At 33.8% G+C, this 24330-nt stretch overlaps 2 protein-coding genes across 3 annotated transcripts; one reads left to right on the top strand and one right to left on the bottom strand.

Annotated features, from left to right (window-relative positions):
- Positions 1–195: 195 nt before the first annotated feature.
- Positions 196–4461, top strand: LOC136347124 (retinol dehydrogenase 11-like). 2 transcript variants are annotated; one of them, XM_066296819.1, is made up of 4 exons: positions 196–1008; positions 1673–2035; positions 2099–2221; positions 2646–4461. In XM_066296819.1, the coding sequence occupies exons 1-4, from the start codon at positions 891–893 to the stop codon at positions 2981–2983; spliced, it is 942 nt and encodes a 313-aa protein (XP_066152916.1). In that variant the 5' UTR covers positions 196–890; the 3' UTR covers positions 2984–4461. The 2 variants fall into 2 exon arrangements, with proteins under 2 accessions (XP_066152916.1, XP_066152917.1); XM_066296820.1 differs by lacking the exon at positions 196–1008 and adding an exon at positions 1219–1353.
- On the bottom strand, positions 4430–20970 carry Nipped-B (Nipped-B cohesin loading factor). Its single transcript, XM_066296813.1, has 18 exons — positions 20103–20970; positions 19830–19998; positions 17219–17331; positions 16668–17138; positions 15363–16037; positions 15073–15260; positions 14564–15010; positions 14272–14508; positions 12044–13459; positions 11541–11987; positions 10666–10872; positions 10325–10589; positions 9242–9744; positions 9040–9186; positions 8764–8987; positions 8527–8701; positions 8302–8457; positions 4430–8248 (listed from the first exon to the last, which is right to left on the bottom strand). Exons 1-18 carry the CDS (start codon positions 20203–20205, stop codon positions 8054–8056), a joined length of 6138 nt encoding a protein of 2045 aa, XP_066152910.1. The 5' UTR covers positions 20206–20970; the 3' UTR covers positions 4430–8053.
- Between the last annotated feature and the right edge of the window lie 3360 nt (positions 20971–24330).

Raw genomic sequence — 24330 nt, 5'->3', positions numbered from 1 at the left:
TAAATATGCTATGAATTAAGTATTGGCAGTAGTAATGATACATCGGTTAGTAATACTGCTCAACATAAGCAACTTTTATGAAGTTCATTTTTTCATTACATACAGAAAAAAAAAGTATTCTCCAATAACAGTGTCCTATGTTTTCTCTGTGTTTCTATAACATTATATTCAAGAGAATAATTACAGTCAGAATTTGGCTACCAACTAAAAGCGTATTTTTTTAAATAGGTTCAATAAAACGTTGTGACGTGTGTGCATAATAAAATATTAAGTAGCAATTAATTATAAATATAATTTAAATTCAATTTAAAAATCAAATAAATATAAGGTCAACGTTAAACATTACCAGTAGCGTCTCAAAAATTTTATATTTTTGGATTCAAACCAAAAAAGCCGGTATACCACAAGTAGGTCAAAAATCAGGGAATGAAAAAATATTAATTTATAAATAAAACACCAGGAAAACAAAATCTAAATCACGAAAACTGTTTATAGTTTTACGAAACCCAGCGAAATCATTAATATATATTGTAACAACTCTACTAGTGGTAAAACTGTAAGAAATGTCAACTCAAAGACATACAGTCATATCACCATCTTTATACACATACGTATAGATTCTCATTATCAATATTGATCTGGTAGTCCAGTTAACAGAAGATATGCATATTTTATTTCTGTCTATTATTTGAATATTTACCCCCCCTCACCTAAACGTATATGTACTATCAATTCGACAGACGTTCAAGGATTTAAAGTAGAAAGTTTACACGTGAATATATACGTGTGCGTAGGCGTAACACATAGGCAACAATGTTTTTCATTCATTTGGGTTTTGAGGTATAGACAAGAAAGACGCTGGTTGAAATCTTACGGAGAAGTGGGACAAGATGGCATTCTTCAGTGGTGTATGTACATCCACAGTTCGATTAGATGGCAAAATAGCTATTATTACAGGCTGTAATACAGGTATCGGTAAAGTTACAGCTAAAGATTTTTTCGAGAGAGGTAAGTGGCCTTTTCAGTACCTATCTGATTACGCAGTTCGTCATTTTATGGTTTGGAAATTTATTATGTAGGTATGTTGTATTCTAAAATCACATTGTAAGAAATCTCGGCTGTAAATATTGATATACTCCTCCCAGTTCTCCATTGCAACCTGAGATTGATTGTGGGCCACTGTAGCATACAGATTATGTTTCAGTACTTTCATATCTCTCACAAACCTGACCACTACTTGAAGTGACATGTTCAGCTTTTTTGGCTATTCTGTTGTGCTGAATAGCTAATTATTTTATGTGGCAATTGCTGAACATTCACACAAAACTTGTTTGTGGTCTCTTCCTCATTAAGGTACAGTTAGACAATTGGTGTTACATTGCTTATTACTAAAGACTGCATGTTGCTTTCTTCGTCTCCTGTTGTAGAAGAATCAGAAGGGGTAGAAACTTAAAAAGTCATACCATAGCAGATGCTTGACAGAAGTTTTGCCCTTATAGTACTTTGCTTTATTATCCTGTATCAAATTAAATTTTACATCATTAGTCACTAGTTTTTAGTCATTAGACCATCAAATATTTTGTAGGACAGCAAAGTAATTATTAGTCGCTTTAGTTGCCATGTCATGTATTCATTACATTGTGATTAAATGTGCAATTTCCCATTTCCATAGGAGCAAAGGTCATAATGGCCTGCAGAAACAAAACGAAAGCAACAGCAGCAGCTAATGACATCAAAGATTCATGCAAATCAAAGCAAAACCTAGGAGAACTGGTAGTTACAGAATTAGATTTATCAAGTCTTAAATCAGTGAAAAATTGTGCTAAAATTATCATGGATCAAGAAAATAAAATTGACCTACTGATTAACAATGCTGGAGTAATGACATGTCCAGAGAGCCGTACTGAAGATAGATTTGAAATGCAGTTTGGCACCAACCATTTAGGCCATTTTCTATTCACTCTGTTACTTTTGCCAAAAATTGCTCAAAGCCCTTCAGCAAGGATTGTTAATGTATCATCAAGGGCACATGAAAGTAAATCCTTGTTTTTATCAATTTGTACAATATAGATTTAATCACTGTATAAGCTGTTTCTAGGAGGTACAATTGACTTCAATGATCTGAACTGGAATAATAAACCTTACAGTGCTCTAAAAGCTTATGCTCAGAGTAAATTGGCAAATATACTATTTACCATGGAATTAGCAAGACAATTGGCAGGTAGGTAGAGTTGGTTTATACTCTTATGTCAAAATAATGTTATTAAATTCCCTAGTAGAATGCAGATTAGGTTGAAAATTTTAGTAATTAATAGATTGATTCAATAACGAAGAGGAATTTTTGTCTTTGCCATAGTGATTAAATTCAATCCACAAAATAGGAAAATATTGTAAAAGCGCGGCGTAACGCTTTACGGTGACACCACGGTTGCTTATGAATTTCGATTGATTACCAAAATATCGAACGATTATATTTTGTTTTCCACCGTGTCGAACAGGTTAACACTAGTTTTGTCAAGCAATTGAGAAAACGACCGTAGTATGAGAGTTCTAAAAACGTTACTTCAACAACTTTTCTTATTCTATCACTTAACGACGTTGCTCCAGATTTGGTTTTTAGCTAATTCGTTTGTTTTTCTTTTTAGAAGCGAATATGAACCATATAACCGTGTACAGCCTACACCCTGGAGTAATCAAAACAGAATTAGGCCGACATTTGAAAGATACTTATGGAGCTTTTCTCGTTTATCTATGGGACCTTTGTCAATGGGCCATAAAAACCCCGGAACAAGGGGCTCAAACCACAATTTATTGCTCAGTAGACGAAAAATGCGCAACAGAATCTGGTTTGTACTACGCGGATTGTGTTCTTAAAAAACCTAGTAAAGCAGCGCGAAATAAAGAAGACGCCAAAAGATTGTGGATTGAAAGTTTAAAGTTGGTGGATTTACCAGATAACTACATGCCCTTCAATAAAATTTAATTTTTACTTGATAAATGGGAATTGTAATAATTATTATAAGTTCAGTTTTTGTAATGTAACGTTAAATATGTTTAGGTTTCCCACAACTCTACTATACTAAAATCACTTTGCTTAACAAGATAGACAAGACAATTCCGCTTCCTCTTTACATCAATCATCCTGTTGAACCCTCTGGACGTCCCCGTATAGTCAAATTCGAAGAATTTAGTTTATCAGTAAGAAGTTCATTCTCTTAAGCAATTGTGGCAGACAATAAAAAAAGCCATGAATACATTTAAAAATAATAGGGAAATTTTGTTTAACATTCGAAGGCATTTAAGACAGTGTATTTTAAAATGCATCGGGGTAGGTGATAGATACTTCCAACATTTGATTTGAACTTTCTTAATCATTGAAAAATTTGGGCCACAAAATTAAACTTTGAATATGTCGTATCCCTTAAACCAGTGACATTAGTATAAGCCACGTTGAGCTCAACCACAATACATTGTAAGTGGAATATCCTGTTTCTCTATAATTTCTAATCTCTACATTCATAAAAAATTAATTACTTTGCGCCATTTACCGACACAAAACATAAATGAAAATATCGACTAATAAAAAACTCAGACTCTATGGCTTAAATTAACAAAACTCTTTGTCGCAGTTTTAATTGCTTAGTGCCTGTAAGTGGTTCAAAGAAATTAATCTTTTGTGTATTCATAGCAAGATTCGGAACATTTACATAAAATTCCAACTCATGCTCATGCTTATGACTCAGGAGTAAGTTTTTCCGAACCTTCATTCATGGTAATTGCAATTTAAATTTGATAGTATTGCGGAGTTCTAATTAAATAATTAGAAACTTCGTAAAAAGAAACGGAAATCCATTAAAAAAAAACGGTGTTTGTTTTAGTAGCTTTACATATAAATCACATAGGTATATCAATGTAAATTAAAAAAAAATCCGAGGATTTGTTTATAGAGCCGCTAAAGGCACTGCTTTGTTAAAAAATATCGAATACCTTCAAATGACTTTTCAAAGAATGCCGGCAGAGTCTATTTTATACCACAATTACTATACTATATTTTATAGCGTCGTTATACTAGGCTAGAAAATCACTAAAAATATCTTTTTGCGGCCGTTAAAAGTGACTTTTATAATGGGGTAAATGCAAATCCAACCAAAAATTCGAATTTCTGTCGCTATATGCGATTTGTTGTAACCGACGTTATTCGCCATTTTTACAGTATTCTGATATTTAATATTTTCAGTTTAGTGTTGGGCCATTCCTTCTGATCACCCTGTATGTTTTAAGTTAAAGTTAAGTATAATTTTAATGCTGTAACTAATGGATTGCAACTGTTAAAAGGAAAATTAAATAATTGGAGCTACCATCTTTTTTATTGGTAGATATTTTTTAGGTTGCTTTTGGTGGTTGTAAAATATATATAAATAAACAATAATTCTTAGAAATATAAATTTATTTAAATACAAATTGGGAGTTTAACCATATGGAAAACTGTAAATGACGACTGTCTGTTTGACCAAATATACATAGCTAAAGACCTCAATTTACAATATACCTTAACAGCTCATTAAAACGTTCGCACGTATTATTACATTTTCGCTAATAGCTCACGATTAAATCACTAAAACAATGAGGAATAATCTGGTGTAAACTGGGCTGGGTTCAGAAATGTACCAGACTCGGCGCTTTGATCGCATATGAACACCTTTCAAAATGAACAACATCCCTGGTTCACAATGTGCCGTTTTATTAATCCAATCAGAAAGGAGAACAATTTTAAGCGAACAAATAAGAAGACTTAACCAAAAATAAAAATGGCAATCTTCGCCAAAAAAAATAACAAAAACAGAATATAAACTAATAAAAAAACGCTGTATTAAAATTATTAGAATACGGAATATCTAAAATAGAACAGCTTATAACAATAGGAAGCCATTTCTCCCACATAAGTAGGCTCAATCTCAGGGACTGGATACTGATCGAGCTGATCACACAATTAGCGATTTCATAAATAGAAAATTCCTCCAAGAGCTGTATTCGCTTATATAAATAGTATGATTACAGTGAATAAAGAGTTTTATCAAATAGCCCAGTGTCATTTGTCAATACACCAAGAACTAGTCTTATGTTTATGATTCATGCTGAAATATTACGAACAGATTAAAATTGGAACTTTTAGCGTTTACGCTGAAGTAGATATGATGAATGTGAAGTAAGTAATAAAAATATAAAGTATTCACTTATTAAAGTTGCTGTTACAATTCTTGAATTCCAGAGAGCCATTTTAACTACGTTAACTTCTTTAAAAAGCTTTAATAGAGTTGCTGGAAAGGTACAAACTATTATATAAAACAGATAATTGAAATTGAACTAGTTAAAAAATAAATTTACCTCAAACATATGACTATTTTTTGGTGGTGCGTCAATTTTTTGGAATAGTGTAGATCCCAGCCTCAATTTTCATTAATACAAAATTTAAGCACATTTAGTTTTACGGATTTTTGAATTACCATCACTTGGCTGTGACCTATCAACCCCGTAAGATTCAATGAATCACAGCCAAAATTGAATATAATTTTTACTAATATTCTACCCGCAGAAATTTTACTTTCAAAGTAAAAATAAAATATGTTATTAAATTGTATCTTTCTTAAAGTGAGAAGCAAATATGTGAGCTTAATGAAGATTTTTTATGACTGACACGTGTTCAACGCATTTCCTGGGATGAAAATCTTTATAACGTATACTATTTACATAGCTATCTAAACTGCTGGACAAAATAAATGAGATAAACATAGTTTTGAATTAATTTTCACGTGTAATATATTTAAAATGCGCAGAAGTGTAAAGTATTGAACATCTGTTACAAGTAATATAGTATAATAAGAAGTTATCGTTGAGCGCTTTTTCGTGATTTACCTGATGACTGCATTTTTGTAGTTTCATTTGACGATAGTCCTTGACAAGACTTATCGTTTTTAATATCACCCCTCTTTTCGTAAATTTGCCTACGTTGTTAAAATCCGTTACCATTGTTGCATTTTGGTCTGCTATCAAGGAACGTCAATACGCATATTTGTTCGTTATTTTGATATATATATGTTAATCCGAGTAATTATTTGTCCAGCAGTTTACATACATGTATACAGGGTAGTTCTACGAGAAATGAATTGGTCAATTATGAAAGTACTATAATTAGGAATAATCTGAAATTTTGGCATGATGTAAAGTTGATGGGGCAAAAATTACTAAAATATTTTAAAGACAGCAGTACTTTCGGTTATACCAGAAGTAGAAGTCAACTTGCTGGTTTAAAATAGAATTGTTTGTGCATTTTTGAAACCATCTCTAAATTTAAAAATATTTCAAAGGTTTACTTAAGTCATGTAAATTTCGGTGAGTTTGGCAGCTGCCCGGTTAACATCAGCGATCCGAGCAAAATTTGAAGAAATTTCCTATTTATAGTTCTTTTGTAATTAATTTATGCAGTTTCCAGAGCACCACCCTGTATAGTTCAAAACAGGATTCCAGTCATACGACAAGAAAGTATTCGAAGAGTCAACCAATAAACTGACTGAATTGTCACTGTTTTAACATAAATTAATATGTTTGAACTGTTATTTTTGGTGTGGCAGCACTCTTGACCCGAGTATTTTATTTCCCCTTTCTCCTCAGACCTCGCAGCCGAAATGATACGGCAAACTTTATTGTATTGAATGACGAAAAAATATTTTAGAAATGGTTCCCTTGACGCAATCTATAGGTCTGGGTCCCTAGTTCTATTAAAAATGAACAGCAACATCAAAATAAGGTTATTAAGTTGAACATCTACTGGTGCATTTTTCTCGAAATTCTAAGAATATTTCGTTGTTCTACACCCTATACCAATTTTAACAGTTTCAGATATGTTTATTTGTCAAATATGACCATTTTTGTTATGTGGGTTGTAACGACTTCTAACGATTTAAGTTTATAGAAATTGTTTTTACATTCCTATATTTATTTGTTTAACTTGTTATTGATTATCTAATTATTTTATTGGACGGCAGTTTGACATCTGTCTTTAGATATCCCTTTTCAACAGTTAAAATAAGATTGTGAAAGCTGACATTAGGAATGCAAAAGTTCCAATAAAACACGAAATATTTTTAGAATTTGTGGATAAATCCAAAAAGGTCAGAATATATCGACTGTTCTATTAAAAATCTTCATGTGGCCATTGGTTTCTCGAAGTATCAACAACTGTCCACTTTAAAAATAGAAAATATTTTTTATCATTCAATTATTCGGCAAACATTGGGGTCGTTTCATTTTTTCTTACTAACCGTGTATATTAGATTACTTGAAAATATACGTTGAACAGCCGATTTACGAAAAGAGACAATTCTCTTACGGGCTAAAGGTACCCATTGCGATTAGATGAATTCGCGTGAATCTCGTCTACTTCTGTTCGAACAAGAATCACGAAAAACAAATTGCAGATTATATGCATATTATGCATATACATAAGTGATGCTATTTCTATACATACATTGAACGTCTCTACTTTTATACCAAAAATATATAAATTAACTTGATCGTTCTAAATTTAGAAAAATAATTCCAGGCTTGGACGTTCATTACATTAATGAAAACCAGACACTCGTAACCATAAACGCATGAATTAATACAGAAAATTCTGCCACAAAAATACACCCAGTTCATGAGGAAACATAAGAACTAAAATTATTTACCAAATATATATAAAACAGGTGATTTGTACTATTTTAGCGACTTCTGCTCGACACTGAGCTACTCTAATATTGGGCTGTACTGGGTTCGACTACGAAAGTGACTAGACATATTTTTGTGGTCGAGAATCGAAAGATACGAGCGAAACAATTTGACTGAAGTTAATATAAAAAATTACAAAAAAAAACATGTATACAACAGTGGCTAAAGGTCCCATTTTATCACTCGTAATCATACGATGGAAAATGAAACAAAAAGCCTCCAAGTTTTGGTCGACAATCAAATATGCATGTCTACCAAATCACTGTACAAAACTACACGATACGTCTTAAACTAAAAAGTCCGGATCACTGTAGTCATTCTCATCACTATCGCTGTCGCTCATGACTTTCCGTCTCTTCTTCTTATGGCGCACTTTCTTAGCTTTTTCAGACGATCGGTGACTTCGCGGTGTGCGTTTACTATCACTCTCAAATCGTCTATGAGATATCACCATTTTCGGCACTTTAGGGGGAGAATGATCCTGCACGGCAAAAAGTTATTCTATATAATTTATGTAAACATACCTTACGTTACCTTATGATTTTGAAGAATCATCTGATCAGCTTCGGTAAGAATGGCAGAGGGAGCGTTTGGATTCAACGCATTTACATTGGCCGCGAAGTTGGGCATACCTCTGTTCTCATCTTCTTCCGCATCGTCTGGGTCAAGTTGTAACATTAGATGTTTGAACTGAAACGTAATATACATATTAAATTTGCTTTAACTTTTGTCGAAGTTAGCTGTTTATAGGAGACTTACGTCAAGGTATTGCCGTATTAAATCTCGTCGTCCGTTTTCATCCAAATAATTTGGAGGAGTACCTTCTTTTAGTTTCTGAAGAATTGATTTGGGATTGAAAGGGACATTAGATCTACGTGAAATGGCTTTCTCGTAAACCTTCACGGCTTCTGACGGAGAATACAACTGTATTTTGCTATAATTCACAAAACACGTTTAAGTACTGATGAAACAATGGAAAAAGTAGGCTGGTTTTACCTGTCACTCAAGCCATACACATCCTTAATGTGCTGTTTAAGCATTAAAAGCAGAAGACAGCCTTGAGCGGCCGTTAAGCAAGCCTGTAAATGACTAACATTCTCGGGAAGTCTAGCGGCAAGCGCGTCTTCGTCATCGTCTTCGTCAAGTGCCGAAACAACGATGCTTAGCTCGCCATTTTCAGTATCGGTTACAATTTTATTTTGACCATCTGTCATCAAACCCTACAATCAATACAAGTGTGCAAAGCTCTCTAACTGTTGCAATGATTCTTACCTCCCTAAAAGACTGGAGTAAATTGGTCCCGGAGTTGGAAACCAATAATTCTATATGGTGTACCAAAAAGAGAGCTTCGTCTTGCACTTGATAAGGGAAATAAGCTAAATTGTCGGCCAAGTACAACATACACGACAAACTGGATCGCTACAATAATAATTAAGTTGTCTTTCAGAAAAGAGGAAATAAAACATTAACTCACGGCTTGATCGTCAAAGTGTTTCATTATTTTGAGGATTAAGGCACGTCTCTGTTGTCTGGAATTTCTTAATAAAGAATACAAATAGCCATTTAATGCCACCGGATATTCCCCAGTCTCTTTCACCACGTAGCCTCTAACCACTTCGTTGTTGTGAATGACTTTTTGAAGACGATGAGATAGGTCAATTCCCAAAGATGCTTGCGAATGGACAAACCCCGGATATTTTTTTTCGATTTCAGAAAGGGTTTTATCGGCGGTATGCGATATTGATTTTTCGGGGTCGGTGCTCATACAGATCAAATAGGGAATAAACGTTGCGGGATGTACGAGACCTTGATTGCACACAAGCTGAATCACCTTCAGAGCAGGCTGTCGCACTTGCAAGTTCGGATGCAAATAACACTTCATAACTTCCTGGAGATATTGCTGGATGACTGTACTAGCCATCCCTGAGGACACATCGTTCATCTCCTTAAGATTTTCCTCTTTGGAGCGCTTAGACCCTACAAACATTGGAACTTCAAGTTCTGAACTTAATCTCTTAACGCCTAGAGCTACAAATATGTAGCAGTAGAAAGATATCCTATAAACCCATAACGTCTAGTATGCGGTGTGAATTTTTTCTTTTCAACATTAGATGCCAGAAGGCTTATCAATATATATTTTTTTAATTCGAGATCCTGTTTTTCGACCTAGCTGTAATAGATTAGTTTTGATACAGTATAGATTGCTAGGTAGAGTTTTATCAATGAATTGTTTAGAGCTACCTTGTAAAGTAAAATATTCGCCAACGTTCTGCAGCTTGTCTACTTCCACAGATGCTAATCTATATCCACAAATTATGGCAGATCAAACAACGTTATTTTAATTAGGCTATTTTATTTTACTGTTCTTAAACTGAACTTGGTTGTAATTCCACGTAGGGAAAAAGTTATGAATTTGGACTTTGTTGACAAAAAGTAATTAGACTTACATTATTTTGAAAAACATAATCTGTAGGAGTGTAAAAATATAAGCTCAATTCAAAAACAGCAAAAACTAACCTGGGTGCTTATGATCTGATGACTACAAGCTAATCCTTACATTCTAGATCCTGTTGAATCATGCGGTTCTCTTCTTCGATGAGGTAATTTTCGATGTTAAGCAAGACGTCGATTTTCATCTGTAACGGGGCATCGTCTATAACGAGTTGGCGATGATAAAATTCTTTTAATTCCGGTTCCAACATAAATTCGTGATGTCTTATGCAAATACTACCGATTGCCTTGAGTGTATTCACTTGAAGATCCACATCGTTTTGTTGTATGAAATACATCATGTTCAGGTAAACTTGGTCTTTCGTGTCCGGCTGTAAATTTAATTAAGGAAATCAATTTTATACCCTCTTAGTTGATATCGTACATATAACGGTTATGGTTACTTACAGGTAGATCTCCCAGAACTTCTGGATTGGTAAAATCAAAATGCCTAAGCAAAAGTCCAACAACAAAGAGAGCTTTGCGAAGTTGGAATCTATTTCGAGAGTTTGTTAGAAAATTCAGATTATATGATTCCAAGTTCAGCTTGAAGTCGTGAAGAGTTTTATTGAATTTTTTAAAACAGTCCCGGATCAATTGGAAATTATGTGTAACCTACAATAAAAATTCGTACAAATTAAACATGACGACATTTCCTTGGTATTTTTTGAATAATTGTACCCTCAGCCTGCACCATCCGATTTAAATGCCTGGAAAACCTTTAGAAGACATGTCTCTTGCAGAAGCGGTAGTAGACACGTTTCCGTAAACAGTTAAATTTTCGAATTTTCTACAGAACAAGAAGGAATGAGATAACTACAATATATAATAATATACAAAGAGTTAAGCCTTAAAATTTTTTAGTGCTCTATTTCTCTCCATGTATAAAATTTTAAAAAATTAAAATATTGAATAAACACGATTTGTCAGCTAATTCTGCAAAGATCAAGCATCTAATATATTTACCAGTCATTTAAATAAGATGTTAAAGACCAAATGATTAGCTAATAAAAAAAACCTTGGGATATTTAATTTGACGCGCAGTTTATATTAACCAGGGCTGGCAAATATCATCATTTCATTTTTTATTGTAAACTGTCCATTTACTTGTCATCCTTTTTTTTTGCTTTGCACACTAAGCTAACTTACCCAGGCAGTTTACTTGTGGCGCTTTATTAATAGTTGTGCCAATAATAGCGTCATTATATACTATTTGACAACTCAATAATATATCATGCTTCGATTTTGCCAACCCTGACATTAACCTTATTATGTTCATTTACCCTAGTGATAATAGATCCTAAAAAACTAAGGCAACTGCTAATAATCGGTCTGTTGTATTGAAGAATAAGCTTCATGGCATCTTCTTCTAATTGGGCCAAGAAAGAATCACTAGGATGTTCCATCAAGGGTACTACTAATTCTAGCATTCTGGCAACGCAACTTATTGTTTTTATGTCCCCTTCCGTGTGGCACTTCAGCCCTAGATAAGGCTGAAGAGTGCTTGCATGTTTCAGCAGGAGTTGGGGCCTGATTTTAGCGAAAGATTGCAACGTGGTGACGCAAGCTAAGAGTCTTTCGGACGCGCCGCTGTGCGAGCTGTTTTCTTCAAGACGCAAGATGTTCTCTATTAAACAATCCACTATCTGTCTGCAAGCGGTAAGCAGAGCCTTCGGGGGCTCGGTGATTATTTTCGTCGAGTCATCTTTGTCCTCTTTAGGCTTATACAGCTGAAAGAATATTAATTATTCATATATGTATGTTGCAAAGTCATCGAGATACTTACGCTGACCAGCAATTGCTCGAACCATTCAAGGCCGATTTCTTTAGAAGAAGCTACGACGTCTGTTATATGTATAACCTTTCGTAATAAAGACTCTTCATCTTTCGTAGGCGTAAACCACATGTTCTGGAAAACCTCCATGACTAACTTTCTAATACCTTCTTCGTCGTTGATTCGTCTGATCATTTTAACACAAATTTCCGGGATCTTAGGAAATTCGGGACATTCGACACATATATCTTTTAAAATTTTAATCACCCGTTTTCTAACGCTAACTCCCGTATCTAATATTCGAGGCGAAAGAATTTCGTAGTATTTGTGAATCAGTTCTGGCCGTCTTAAAACAAATTTTCCAATAAGATCAACTGCTGCTTCCCGTACAGAGGTAGACTGATCTAAAATCGACTGATTGACTCCCATTTGCATGTCGTGTCGACCCAGAACCGAGGGATCTGCTTCTACAATCATCGTTAAGCATTTCATAGCTTTGGTTCTGATGGCTATTGATGTTTCTTTTAGAACTATAAGGATGGCTTTCAGATACTGATCAAAGCTCTGTGAAAAATACCGTTTTGAAGCGAGAAACTGGGCAATCAATTCGGCGCTGCTGTAGTCAATGTAAGTTTGGAATACTTGAATTCGGTTACCGGAACTCGAAGAAATGGATTCCTGAAACGGTTTTATCTTTTGCAGTAAAGCTTTCTTTTTCTCTTCGATAGTCCGAAACTTTTCCGCATTTTCTTTCTCGGTATCGATAGGTTCGACTTCTTCATCGTCTTCTTCGTCTTCACTGTCGCTTTTCTTGCCGTTTTTCTTCGCACTTCTACCAACCTTGTTTTCGCCACTCACGATCTGAGTTTTTTCGTTAACCAATGCTTTATACCATGACGCGATATAAAAATGCCGGGCATACTTTAACGATTCGTCGTTTTGTGAATTAACTGCTAAAAAATCCAAGAGCATCCTTTGTAAAAATTCACTTCTTTCATCGTTAGTCATATCTGCTTTTTTGTCTCTTTTTGGAGTTTCATCGGTATCTTTCCGTTCCTCATGTCTAATGTCTTTAATCATTTGATCAATAGAGTTCAATTTACATCTAGATAAAACGCTATCTCTACGCAACCGCGCAGCCACGACTCCCAAATAATCTAAACTGGCAACCCTCAGAGACGTATCTGTGCCTTTATTAGAAAAGTTCTGCACTAACATCTTTCCGAGAATGCCGAGTAGCAATTCGGTTGCTGGCCATTCTGGTTTATTTACTGTGCATAACAAATCTTGAACAAAATTTTCGAACAAAGGTCTGTAGTCAATTTCTTCAGATTTGTTGCCGCATTTACTCAAAAACACTTTTAAGAATGTTCCCGCAGTAGTTGTTGCTTTTTCTAATTTGTTGCAAATTAATACATCGTCGTCCACCTAAAAAATAAATTAAAAAAAGCAAATTACCAAAGTCTAAAGAGAATATAAAAAACGAGGCATTTTTACATTTTTTCAAGGGTTAGAGAGCGAGGCAGTTGGGAAGAGAGGGGGAAGGAGGAATGTAATAAGTAAAACATTTTCCATTAATATCCGTATTCATAATAGTTTCTCGAGACTTTTTCTAATAGAAAAACGTTAGGCTCTGGGTTTCATAAGCGTTTCCCAAGCAATTATTGAGAAAGGTAATGTTATGAAGAGGTGGAACACGATAGGCGACAAAGTATATAGAGCTTTGGTTAAGCTCATGGTTAATCACTCTAGAGCGACAGATAATATCTGTTTCTATTTTTCACGTATATCATTTGAAGGTTACAGAACGAAGGAAATATATCATTGGATGAGTTTGGGTTCTAGATGTAAAAACGGAAATTTCAAGGTGAAAAAAATAGAAACTGCTCAAGAATGAAGGACCAATACCTAGCAAAACAAACCTAGAAATAGCACTTGCTTAAAGCATTACATTCGTTTTTTGTTAAATAAAAAAAAATAGCCAAGAAATTAATCCATTATTAATTATGAACGTCAGTACGTGTGCACTCTGTTAGTGCAACAAATACGTAACAGACTATAATAAAGATATCTAATTTCTATTTCCGGATTCCATATATTCAATGACAGCCTTAATGAACAACCAATGAACTATGACAACGGACATAGGCCTCATTTTAATCCTGTTGTTTTCAAGATTACTTACTTCTATCAAACTCACAACACATGTTGATTAATTCCTGAGTGCTAATCGCACTTACCTTTTGCTGCTTTTCTTTCTCTCCTTTGTCTCTATCCTTCCTGCTACCTGCTGGTTTCTCAGGAAGTGCCACAACACACTGGATTAGTTGCAAAACTAAGGCTGTAAGCATTTGGATATGCTCTTCGCTATTTAATCTATAAGTACGCAAACTTCGTTTTGTACTGGGTAAACGCGCTATAGAAGCTAAGATATCATCCAGAAGCAATCGACGATGTGTCTCGTATCTCGTGAATATCTAAAACTTAGTACATTCAATTTTTTTTCAAAAATGTTGAATTGATTCAGCTTACCGCCCTGACTAATTTTAGACACGCCAATTGCAATTCACTAACGTTTTCGACAAAGAAAGGACTAATACCCATTGATGAGGCGTGTAGTACCGATGTATCTGTTAAAATTTGGATGTTCATAAGTTCTGACAATAAACTAACCAACTCGGAGATTTTCGTATACAGTGAAGTGATGCCTTTTCCAGACATAGGTACAGTTTTCTTCTTTCTGCCATCTTTCTTCTTATTATCCAATTTGTAAGTGGAATCATAACTGGGGAATATTGTATTCGATAAGTGATATTTGATGTATAGGACCACTCTATCAATAGTTTCTTCTAAATAAACTTTCTTAGACATATTTGGAGACGTCATAATATATAAGGATATTAAACAGGCATCTGCCGCTCCCATAACCCTTTCCATTGTTGTTTCTAGCCAGTATTGTCGAATACTTTCATTATCTTCCTATAGAAATAGAACGAGTTAATTTTGAGTTCTGGCTATTCAAAACAAGCTGAAGCTCTTACGTCTGTTATCGGAGAAATTCGGTCACCTCCTCTAATATTTAACTCGAGAATGCTAAGAAGTCTGGTGAGTTTGTCGGTGGGAATCATCTCCATCGCTCCTAGAACTTTTAACTTAGCAGATTCCGTACACAGCTCAGACATAACAGAACGGCCCAGCAAGTATTCATCCTGAATCATATCATCTGGTGCTGAAATAATTGTCATTATCTGAGAAAGATTAATAGACACGCACAATAATTCAATTTGTTGACATATAATTTCGTCGAATCAGCAATCTTTTTCTTACTTACCAATTTCTGCGAAGTCAATATCCTCTCCTGATCGTAGTACATGCTCAACAGATTTATTAAATCTTACATAAGTATTACTCTCCATTAGCTCCTCTGAGGATAATTTCTGCAATACTGGAACAAATTTCTTTTCCACCCTTCTCAACTTGGGTTTACTAAGGATAAACGGTTCAGGTTCGGGTTCTTCCTTGGCGATGACTTTCCGCCTCTTGCCGACAAGAACACTGAATGTGTCGGAAGGGTCTATGTCACCTTCTGGCTCAAATTCTTCATCACTTTCTCTACATTTTCGTTTAGTTTTCCGCCTCGTTGGTCTTCCTTCTTCATTGTCCGAATCTGATTCTTCTTTATAGTTCTTGTTCTTCTTATTCAGTTCTATGCCCAATTCCTTAGCCAATTCTGGCTTAGCCTGAACAAATTCGCTTAAACTCTTTTGCATCAAAGCTTGATTCTCTTCGGATATTCTATCCAACCTTACAACGACATGCTGTTTCATTTTGGGCTTTTTCCGATGATCGATTTCTCCCATATCCGTCCAATTTCCTGGTACATTGGCATCGCCAATTCCTGGCGAAATGCCTGATGTTTCCTTTCCTTCCAAAAATTGCTGGTCCTCCTGAGATTGATTCTCAGAAGTATCTCCCCTCACATCCGGAACGTTTGAATGTGGCTGACCTAAAAGAAAAATCCTCCTGTATGTGAAAATATATCTTTGAAAAACTGAAGAGTTTAATGGAGAAAATAGTATACCGAGAACAGAGTCGATCTAATTGTGACAAAATTTAAACCTTCGACTTTTTTTTATAATAGCGGTTTAAACGGCAATGGGAGATACTTAAGTCGATCAGATTTTACACGTTAATAATCTACTTTTTCTTTCTTATAAACGCTATATTTGAAATTTACGCCATTAACTAAAGATTATTTTTTCTAATGAAAAAACAAGAAAAAATTAAAACAAAAAGCACAACGAAAAAAGAACGAAAAAGATAATTATGGAAAGTAATTGAAAGTAAATTAAAACGTAATTTTTTTCTTTAGTTAATGGTATAAAATTCCACTCAACGCCCATAAGAAAGGAAAGTGTATTATTAGTGTGCAAAATTTAGATAAAATATCTACCAAGGCCATAAATAGCAATGCTGGTATATATTTTTTTTAGGTACTTCAGGAACCGCGACAGGTAAATTCCCCTGTAACTCTTTAAAACAAATCTAGTTTCTCAACAGCAGTTATTAAATGTTCAAATCAACGTATTTACGAAATTTCTTCCTGTTTATAAAAATAAAACAAACTGTCTCTTACCCCTATTGACGGGTCTTCGTAACAAACGCAGTTCACTTGCAGTAGAATGTGTAGAACCAATTGGGACCGTCGTAATTGAATTATGTGGCAAACCAAAAGCATTAGGTGTAGTAACAGGAGCAGAAGCCGTTTCCGATGCCTTCGCAACCACTTCTGTTGATGGAAAGTCTTTCTTTTCTATCACATGACTATTATTGTGTTGATCTAATACTGCGGTAGGTTTAGTTGGATCAGCATGAAAAATCACTTTCGTGGTAATTGGACTTAGAGATTTTTCCAAATGTAATTGTTGAATTTTTGAGGACTCTGTTGAGTCTTGTGCTTCTAATACAGGTGGAAAAGGCTGGGTAATATTTTGTTGAACTTGAGGCAGCACTGTTTCACTTTGCTGTGAACTATGGGCTTGCTGCTGTGCAAATTGTTGGCGTAAATATTGCTGTCTCTGTTGCAATATAAGGCGCTGCTGATAAGCTAAAATATTAATCCCTTTTAGTAAAATCCCAATGAGAGATTGGATAAAAGGAACTGAAGCAAATACAGTACAAATTTACCTTTCCCACTAAACACATCTGGATTTGCTTGAAGCACAGCCTTCAGCAAGTCTGGCATTCCATCTTGGTGGTCAAGTTTATTTTCAGTGCCTGCATAATTATCCTTAACTTCTCTGAAACATTCATGACATATAATAGATAGATAACACTCATATTTCAATGAACACTTGCAAAAATTGACATTGCGTAAACTGAACAGTGGCCAAATGCAAAACGTTTCACTGTTAATATTTCATTGTATGTATTTTAACATTAATCAATTATTACAGTTACTCCAGACATTATAGGTGAATAGAAAAATATACAGGGTGTTATATAAGTACATGACCAAACTTCAGAGGGTAATTCTTTGAGTGTTTCCAACACGAAAACTTTATATAGATATAGGTCCGGTATGCCTCGTTTTCAAGATATAAAGTGTCACGGTGTTTTTTTTTATAGTTCTGTATTTTTAAAACAACTCCAAAATAACAAGAAAACGCAAACTAACGTAACAGTGAAACTTGGTGACAGCTTTTAATGTAGCACAGATGAATTTTTTAAACTAGAAATTGTTTGCCTTTTTTTTGTTAAAGGCGTGCACACGCGTAACGCTTAACATTTAATAAAAATCAAACAAAAAAATACTTTATTAAAACTACACTTAAATAAATAATATGCGATTTTTTAAAATAAAAAAAAAACATATAACAATAAGTAACGCAAAATTTATTATAATAGCTGAAAATGACTTCTTTCAAATGGAATGCAAGAATTTTCTCATTGTAACATCGATTGCCGAACACGTTAAAAAATTCCCAGTGTATATCTTATCTGATAACATAAATCCCGTGTCCTCCAATTAATTTTTCTTCAAAAAATTTAATACCCTATATCTTGAAAATGAAAACATTACCGAACATATGTTTATGTAAAATTTGATTGTAAAAATCACTCAAAGGATCATTTTTTGAAGTTTGTCCATATATTTAAATATAACCTTATATACAATTTACAATCCTATAATAATGAAATTTATTCTGTTTTTTCCACTGAAAAGTAGAAGTAATGCTTATTTTCTTGTTTTGATTCAAATGATCAAAATCATTGCCTAGTTGGCTGGGAAAACAAATTTAGAGCATGATGTATAAGTAGAAATAATCAAAATATAACGTCAATTATAAAGAGTAAAGGTAATCAAGGACCAATAATTCAGTTTTTACAATAGATAGTGTTATTGTGAAAATAACTATACATTTGCTTAAATTAAAACTAATGACAATACACGACAAATAAAAAAAAGGAACAATGTAACCATTGTAAATCTAATAATATTTTTAAAGTCTCCCCCAATGAAAACTTAAGAATGTGAAATTTTTATAGTGAGCTGATAGTATGACAGATTAGTTAAAACTAAAAAATAGAGCATAGTTTTCAATTTTGTCTTCCCAGACTTACAAAATGTCAATTTAATGAAGTAAATCCCCAAAACTTTTACTGCATCTTCTCAGACAAAAATAAGTTTTCTTCAGAACTCCAATATTCTTGGATGTATAAGGAGTTTTAACAATGTGCTATCAGATTCACCACTCAAGGATGGCAAAGCATAGAAAATTAAAGTCACTAGCTGGATCCATTTTTTAAACTCAAAATCATTATAGTTACTTTACATGGGGGCATGATCAAATTTAGGGCAGCAAGAACTTGTTTATATGGGGGGTTTCGTCACGTCTTCCATGGTTATTTCTTGTAGATGACCTGTTGTCCACTCTAACCCTATGTTGAATAATAGTACAGGCCTTTGCAGGCAACATAGCGGTACTCATAACAAATTCATAAGGCAGTTGGTAGGAAAATAGAAAGTTAGCAATCAATCCCAGGAAAAATTTTAGTGCTGTTCATCAAAAAGAGAAAAACAGACTCTTAAAAAAAAACAAAAAAAATTAAATTTTTGGGATGTTGCCTTTGTGTAAAAAATGTTTTTTTTTCTTATTTTCAATATTTAGATAAAATCTTTGTATTTATATTTAGTTTAATGTAATAGTGCTGCCATGAGAAAAATAAAAGTAAATCCTGGATCCAGAAAACTTAACCTTGTGTAAAAAATCCAACTTCAAATGTATGTTCCACTAAAAATGTAGTTTCAGAAATGTTTCCACAGTTTTGAATTATCTTCTAGAGTACTTATAATGATTTTTAGAAAATACATCAGTAAGGAATTTTTAAAATTTCTCAACAATCTGAACAGTTCATTTAATTACAACAACTAGTCAAAAAATTGAATAATCTAAAATTTTTTTCCTTTAATTAGCTTTACAACTCCTATAGCATTCAAGATCCCAATATATGGAAGAATAATTTACTACACTATACAGAGGGGAACACAAATAACCAATATTACTAAATGATACTTCACACTTTGTATATGCAGCAATAATTGATCGATAATCTGATTTTTCAAACAAATATTTTAGTTTTTTAAAGGTGGTTTTCTACCATGCAAATATTCACAAAAGCATTAATATGAAATTGTCACTAATATTTCAAAGTTTTGTGAAAGTTTCCTGTAAATAGTCAGAGGCTTCCATCAGTAGTCACAAGAGACAGACCTCAAAAAGGGATAGGTACTTACATATGATCAGCTGAGGTTTTTTCTAAAGATGCAACTAACTGGGGTACAAGAACTTCATTTTTCTGCACAAGCAGATTTTGTGCTTCTTCAGCAACTCTGGGATGAAACAATAAAGATTTATTACTTATGGTTTGTGAAGAAGGAGTTGGTAATGGCAATTCTGGTAAAACTGTAACAATTAAATGGTTCTTATGTACTTAAAACAAACACAACAAGTTGTAGGTTGAGTAAGTGTGATTAAATTCACAGAGACAGCTTTTGGTCTGTACTGACCTTTTAAAATGCTATATTCCGCTGGTAAGGCTGCCTTACAATCAGTAAGACTAGCGACACCCGCTAAAGTGGTGATGGGTACATGTGACACATTTGGGTCCATCTCCACTATACAACACCTTCAGTTATCTAAAAACCATCTTCATTATAGTGACATAAGTATATTTGGAAGTATTTATGTCACAAAAGTAGGTTGGCTGTGGGGCTTATTGTAGCAGTCCATATTAATTTATGTGAATTCTTCTATACTATAATTATTAGTACTGGTTACTCTTTCAGGTGCTATTGTTTTATCCCAAAAATAATTGTTTAACAACAGCTTCCCGGGTATTAAGATAAATAATAAATAATCTTTTTTGTAGGAAAACAAACCCAAATGACACAAATGTCAACACCATCTTAGCCTGACATTTGACGTAAATGGATGAACCATGGAATTTCTTTTCCATTTAGGGAAGGAAACACCTTTCCTAGTTATCTTGTTTCTGCTCCTTTGACCGTTTTTTAGTTTCTTATTGAACGCACAATCCACAATTTCCCCTGTGTTAAATACCCAATGCGGTTAAAAAAGTAACTTGTTTTGTTTGCTGCTAAGCCCCGTTACTGACGCCATCATTTTGCCTCATTTCACTGACCACAAATTAGCTCACAATGACACATTTGCACCATTTTGCACTGGAACATTATTTTTCACTTATAATTAATAACATTTCACAGATATATTGGGTTTTATCAAAATTTTTACGTTTTAAATAGATCAAAACTCTGGGCTGAAAACTGGTTAGCTAGCTAAGTTTCTCAATCGGTAGTACTTAAGTAAATCGCCAACAGATGACGCTTCAAAAACTGTCAACTTTCTTTTGTTTTTTGGGACGCGTTCACAGCCGTTGTCAGGCGTGTGCCAATTAATAGTCGAAGTAGAATTTCTGTGGTGTACACTGTAAGAATTTATTTATGGGGTCACGTGATTACATCAATATGACAACGTTGTACGCATTGCATTAGACATACAGTGTGAAACAAGATTTTATTTCGAATGCTGTTACTTGTCATTCCTCTGTTGTTCCCGTTTTTTCCTAGACATTAGAAAATTAAACTATTTTTCGGAGTTTCAAGGAATTAAATAAAACATTTAACTGTTAACAAAAGGCCGAACATCGAGGGTTCTGGAATGGTAACATTTGCATCGGATGTGGGAAACCAAAAACAATGGAAATAGAAATTGTCCTCAATTACATGAATTTTCTTAATACAACTATAAATTTCATTATGATAAAAGATGTACAACTAAATGCTTTTTAGAATTGAAATACTTTTCATATCAGGTATTGGAATGGTCGTTACTTGAAACACGATTTTTAATTTTTTTTAAAACCATTTCAACCCTGTCTTGATAAATATAAATTCTAATGGAAAGTTATTGTCTCCCTGAAAAATTACTTCAATGAATTAAATAAAATCAAATTAAATTTCGAATATAACTAAAAGAGGCGTGAGGTGCCATAAAATCCTAATTAACAAAGCGCTATTTGATTGGTAGAGTTTAATATTACTCCCGAATGAAAATGCTGGAGAATGAACTTTATTTTCGGAGGCAGGTACAATATTTGGGTACCACAGGAATAATGTAAAATTTCAAAAATTGACACATTTTTAGAGCACCTTTGCATTTATAGGTACTTACCACAACACTAATTAACATGTCATTTAAAGAAAAAGTTTCAAAACGTTTTTAAGTTAGCATGTGATGCAACATGTATCCTTGTTGAACGCTCGCATAACAAGCAGGCGGACAGTGGCAGATCGAACAAAACTACTAATAAAGATCCTTCATTTAAAAGATCTGCACCGCGAGTAAATAGAGTAGAGTTTTAATTATTCCTTAACATGCCGTCGGCCTTTCTGCGGCGTCGACAGTATTGCCGGTTCCACGCCGTTCGTCCCTAAAATCGACTTATTTTTCCTATTAACTGATTTGTCCCTGAAACCGCGAATAATCGGACGTCCACTGGGCCGTTTTGGTACTCACTTTGTCTACCGAGTAATATAGGCTCATAAATTTCGTTTTTCAAGGTGTTTCGTCCAAAAAATAAAAAAGATCGGCAATGATGTCGACTACGGTTATTCGTAAATAACCAGGAAAACCTTTAAATTTAAATTTAATTAACTGGGAATAAGGAATGCCAATTAAGTTTTTTCTCAGATTTTCCTATTGAGAAACCTAACAAAAAGCAAAAATGAAAATTTTTTGTTAGGGAGTTGTGGTGATACTATTTGATTTAAATAAGTAATGAAATATATATAGGTTTAGAGTTTTCTCAGTAAGTCAGGGATTTAAACAAGAAAGTAGAGCATGTGGATAGTAATTTGAAATGCTTTGCAATTACAAGTCTTTCCAAACATTGAAAAATTAGTAAAAAAGAATGTTGCATTCTTGATATTGTGGTGACCGTATGTGTCACATACAGGTAAATGCACTGTTAGTTCGCGCAAAAAATTATGGCTGCCATCGCAATTGCTACCAACGTACAATAATTAACTAGATAATTATTTGTGGAATTCTGTAAGTAAAGCAAAGAAAGTTAACTCAATAATTACTGTACAGTCGACAGCTAATGGTTCTGTTCTTCTAAAAGATCCAAATATCCTTGCCCGCTTAACATAATTACGAACGAATAGTCCTATTAGGCGAACACCTATAAATAAGATATATCATTCAAATTTGTAATTATTAGTGTTTTGTAGTCTATTATGAACTTACCGTACATGCCACATCATACATTAAATCGAAATCTTTCCGTAGCCGACATTGGGTAACTTGCTGAAGATTCTTAATGGTTAAAAATTGGTGATTGCGCTCGTCAAACACTTCACAGTTGCTAAGCTGCGTCTCATCTAAATTGTTATCTAATTTTGTTACCACGTACTTGATGTTTTGATAATTTCTGGGCTAATCTTGCACTGGGCTATAGCCTTTAAGATAAAATTGCAAATAGTTTGCGAAGACAAGATTTTTATCCCTATCATGTTTAATATAATAATATCTAATTTTTCTCTTTTTTACAAAAAAAAAACTTACATATGTTAATGATATACAACGCCACGTGTTCTATTAGTTAAAAAATTTAAGATTTTGTTTCTAATTTTTCGCTAACATTTTACGTGAATGCCAATCATTTTCGGGGTATCAATGATTGTATTGTTTATCTTATATAGAGCATACATTTAGTTGTTTCCTGCACATGTCTATATGAATATTCTTCTGAATCGTGATCGTATAGAATGTTATATTTTTCACCTATTCGCACAAATGTATTCGCAAATGAATGTCGCTTGATTTTCGCACAAACCGTATCGTATAATCAAAATCTGAACTGAAAACTTCGACTTTAACCAACAATGAAATGCAAGATTTGTCGTTGTATTATGGATTAGTGATTGAACCACATCCTGATTTAGTGGAGGACATACGCAAAATACTTATGGAGTATTTATCATCACAAAATTTCTACGTATAAAAAGCCTCACCTTTGTCCTGAAGGTGAAGGGTCGTGATGTGACAACAGCATAAATTTGAAGGAACTACGTATTCTGATCCACCTGCTTTCGATGAAGAAACTCAACAAATTTTCATGCCAATATATTAAGATTTTAATCAACATAATTTTCTCGAGAGATGTCTAGATTACAACATGTAAAACAATATTGAGACTGTCAACTCTTGTGTTTGGTTTTCCGGACCTAAACATGTATTTTGCGACAAGAGAATCTTAGAAATTGTCATTCATAAGGCTGCATATACATTTAATGAAGGTCACGCACTCATTTAAAAGATTTTCAAGACAATGGGATGAGTATTCGGTCCACAAATCGTACGTTTCGCCCGCAAGTACGATGACGAGCTTGTTCACCGACCAAACCAGCGCAGCTCCGATGTTTCGAAAGACCAGAGCTGAAGATGATTTTTATGATGCAGAGGAGGGACTCGTGCATGTAAGTTCCTGGCATTGCGAATAAGTTATAAAAGTAAGCTTTTTTAAGAGTTTTTCATTTGAAAATTTTGAACCAGTTTTTCTCTAAACGAAATTTTTTTACTTGACGCAAGTGATATCTTAAAAACTGCTAAATATATTAACTTTAAAATTTAACACAATATTCAGCATATTTATGGCTATCGTTCAAACTGAATAAAAAGTTTTCATTTTCTGGATAAGTAATCTGTACATAA

Source organism: Euwallacea fornicatus, chromosome 26 (genome assembly GCF_040115645.1).
Source record: "Euwallacea fornicatus isolate EFF26 chromosome 26, ASM4011564v1, whole genome shotgun sequence".
Classification (NCBI taxonomy): domain Eukaryota; kingdom Metazoa; phylum Arthropoda; class Insecta; order Coleoptera; family Curculionidae; genus Euwallacea; species Euwallacea fornicatus.
This window is presented reverse-complemented; position numbering and strand designations above follow the sequence as displayed.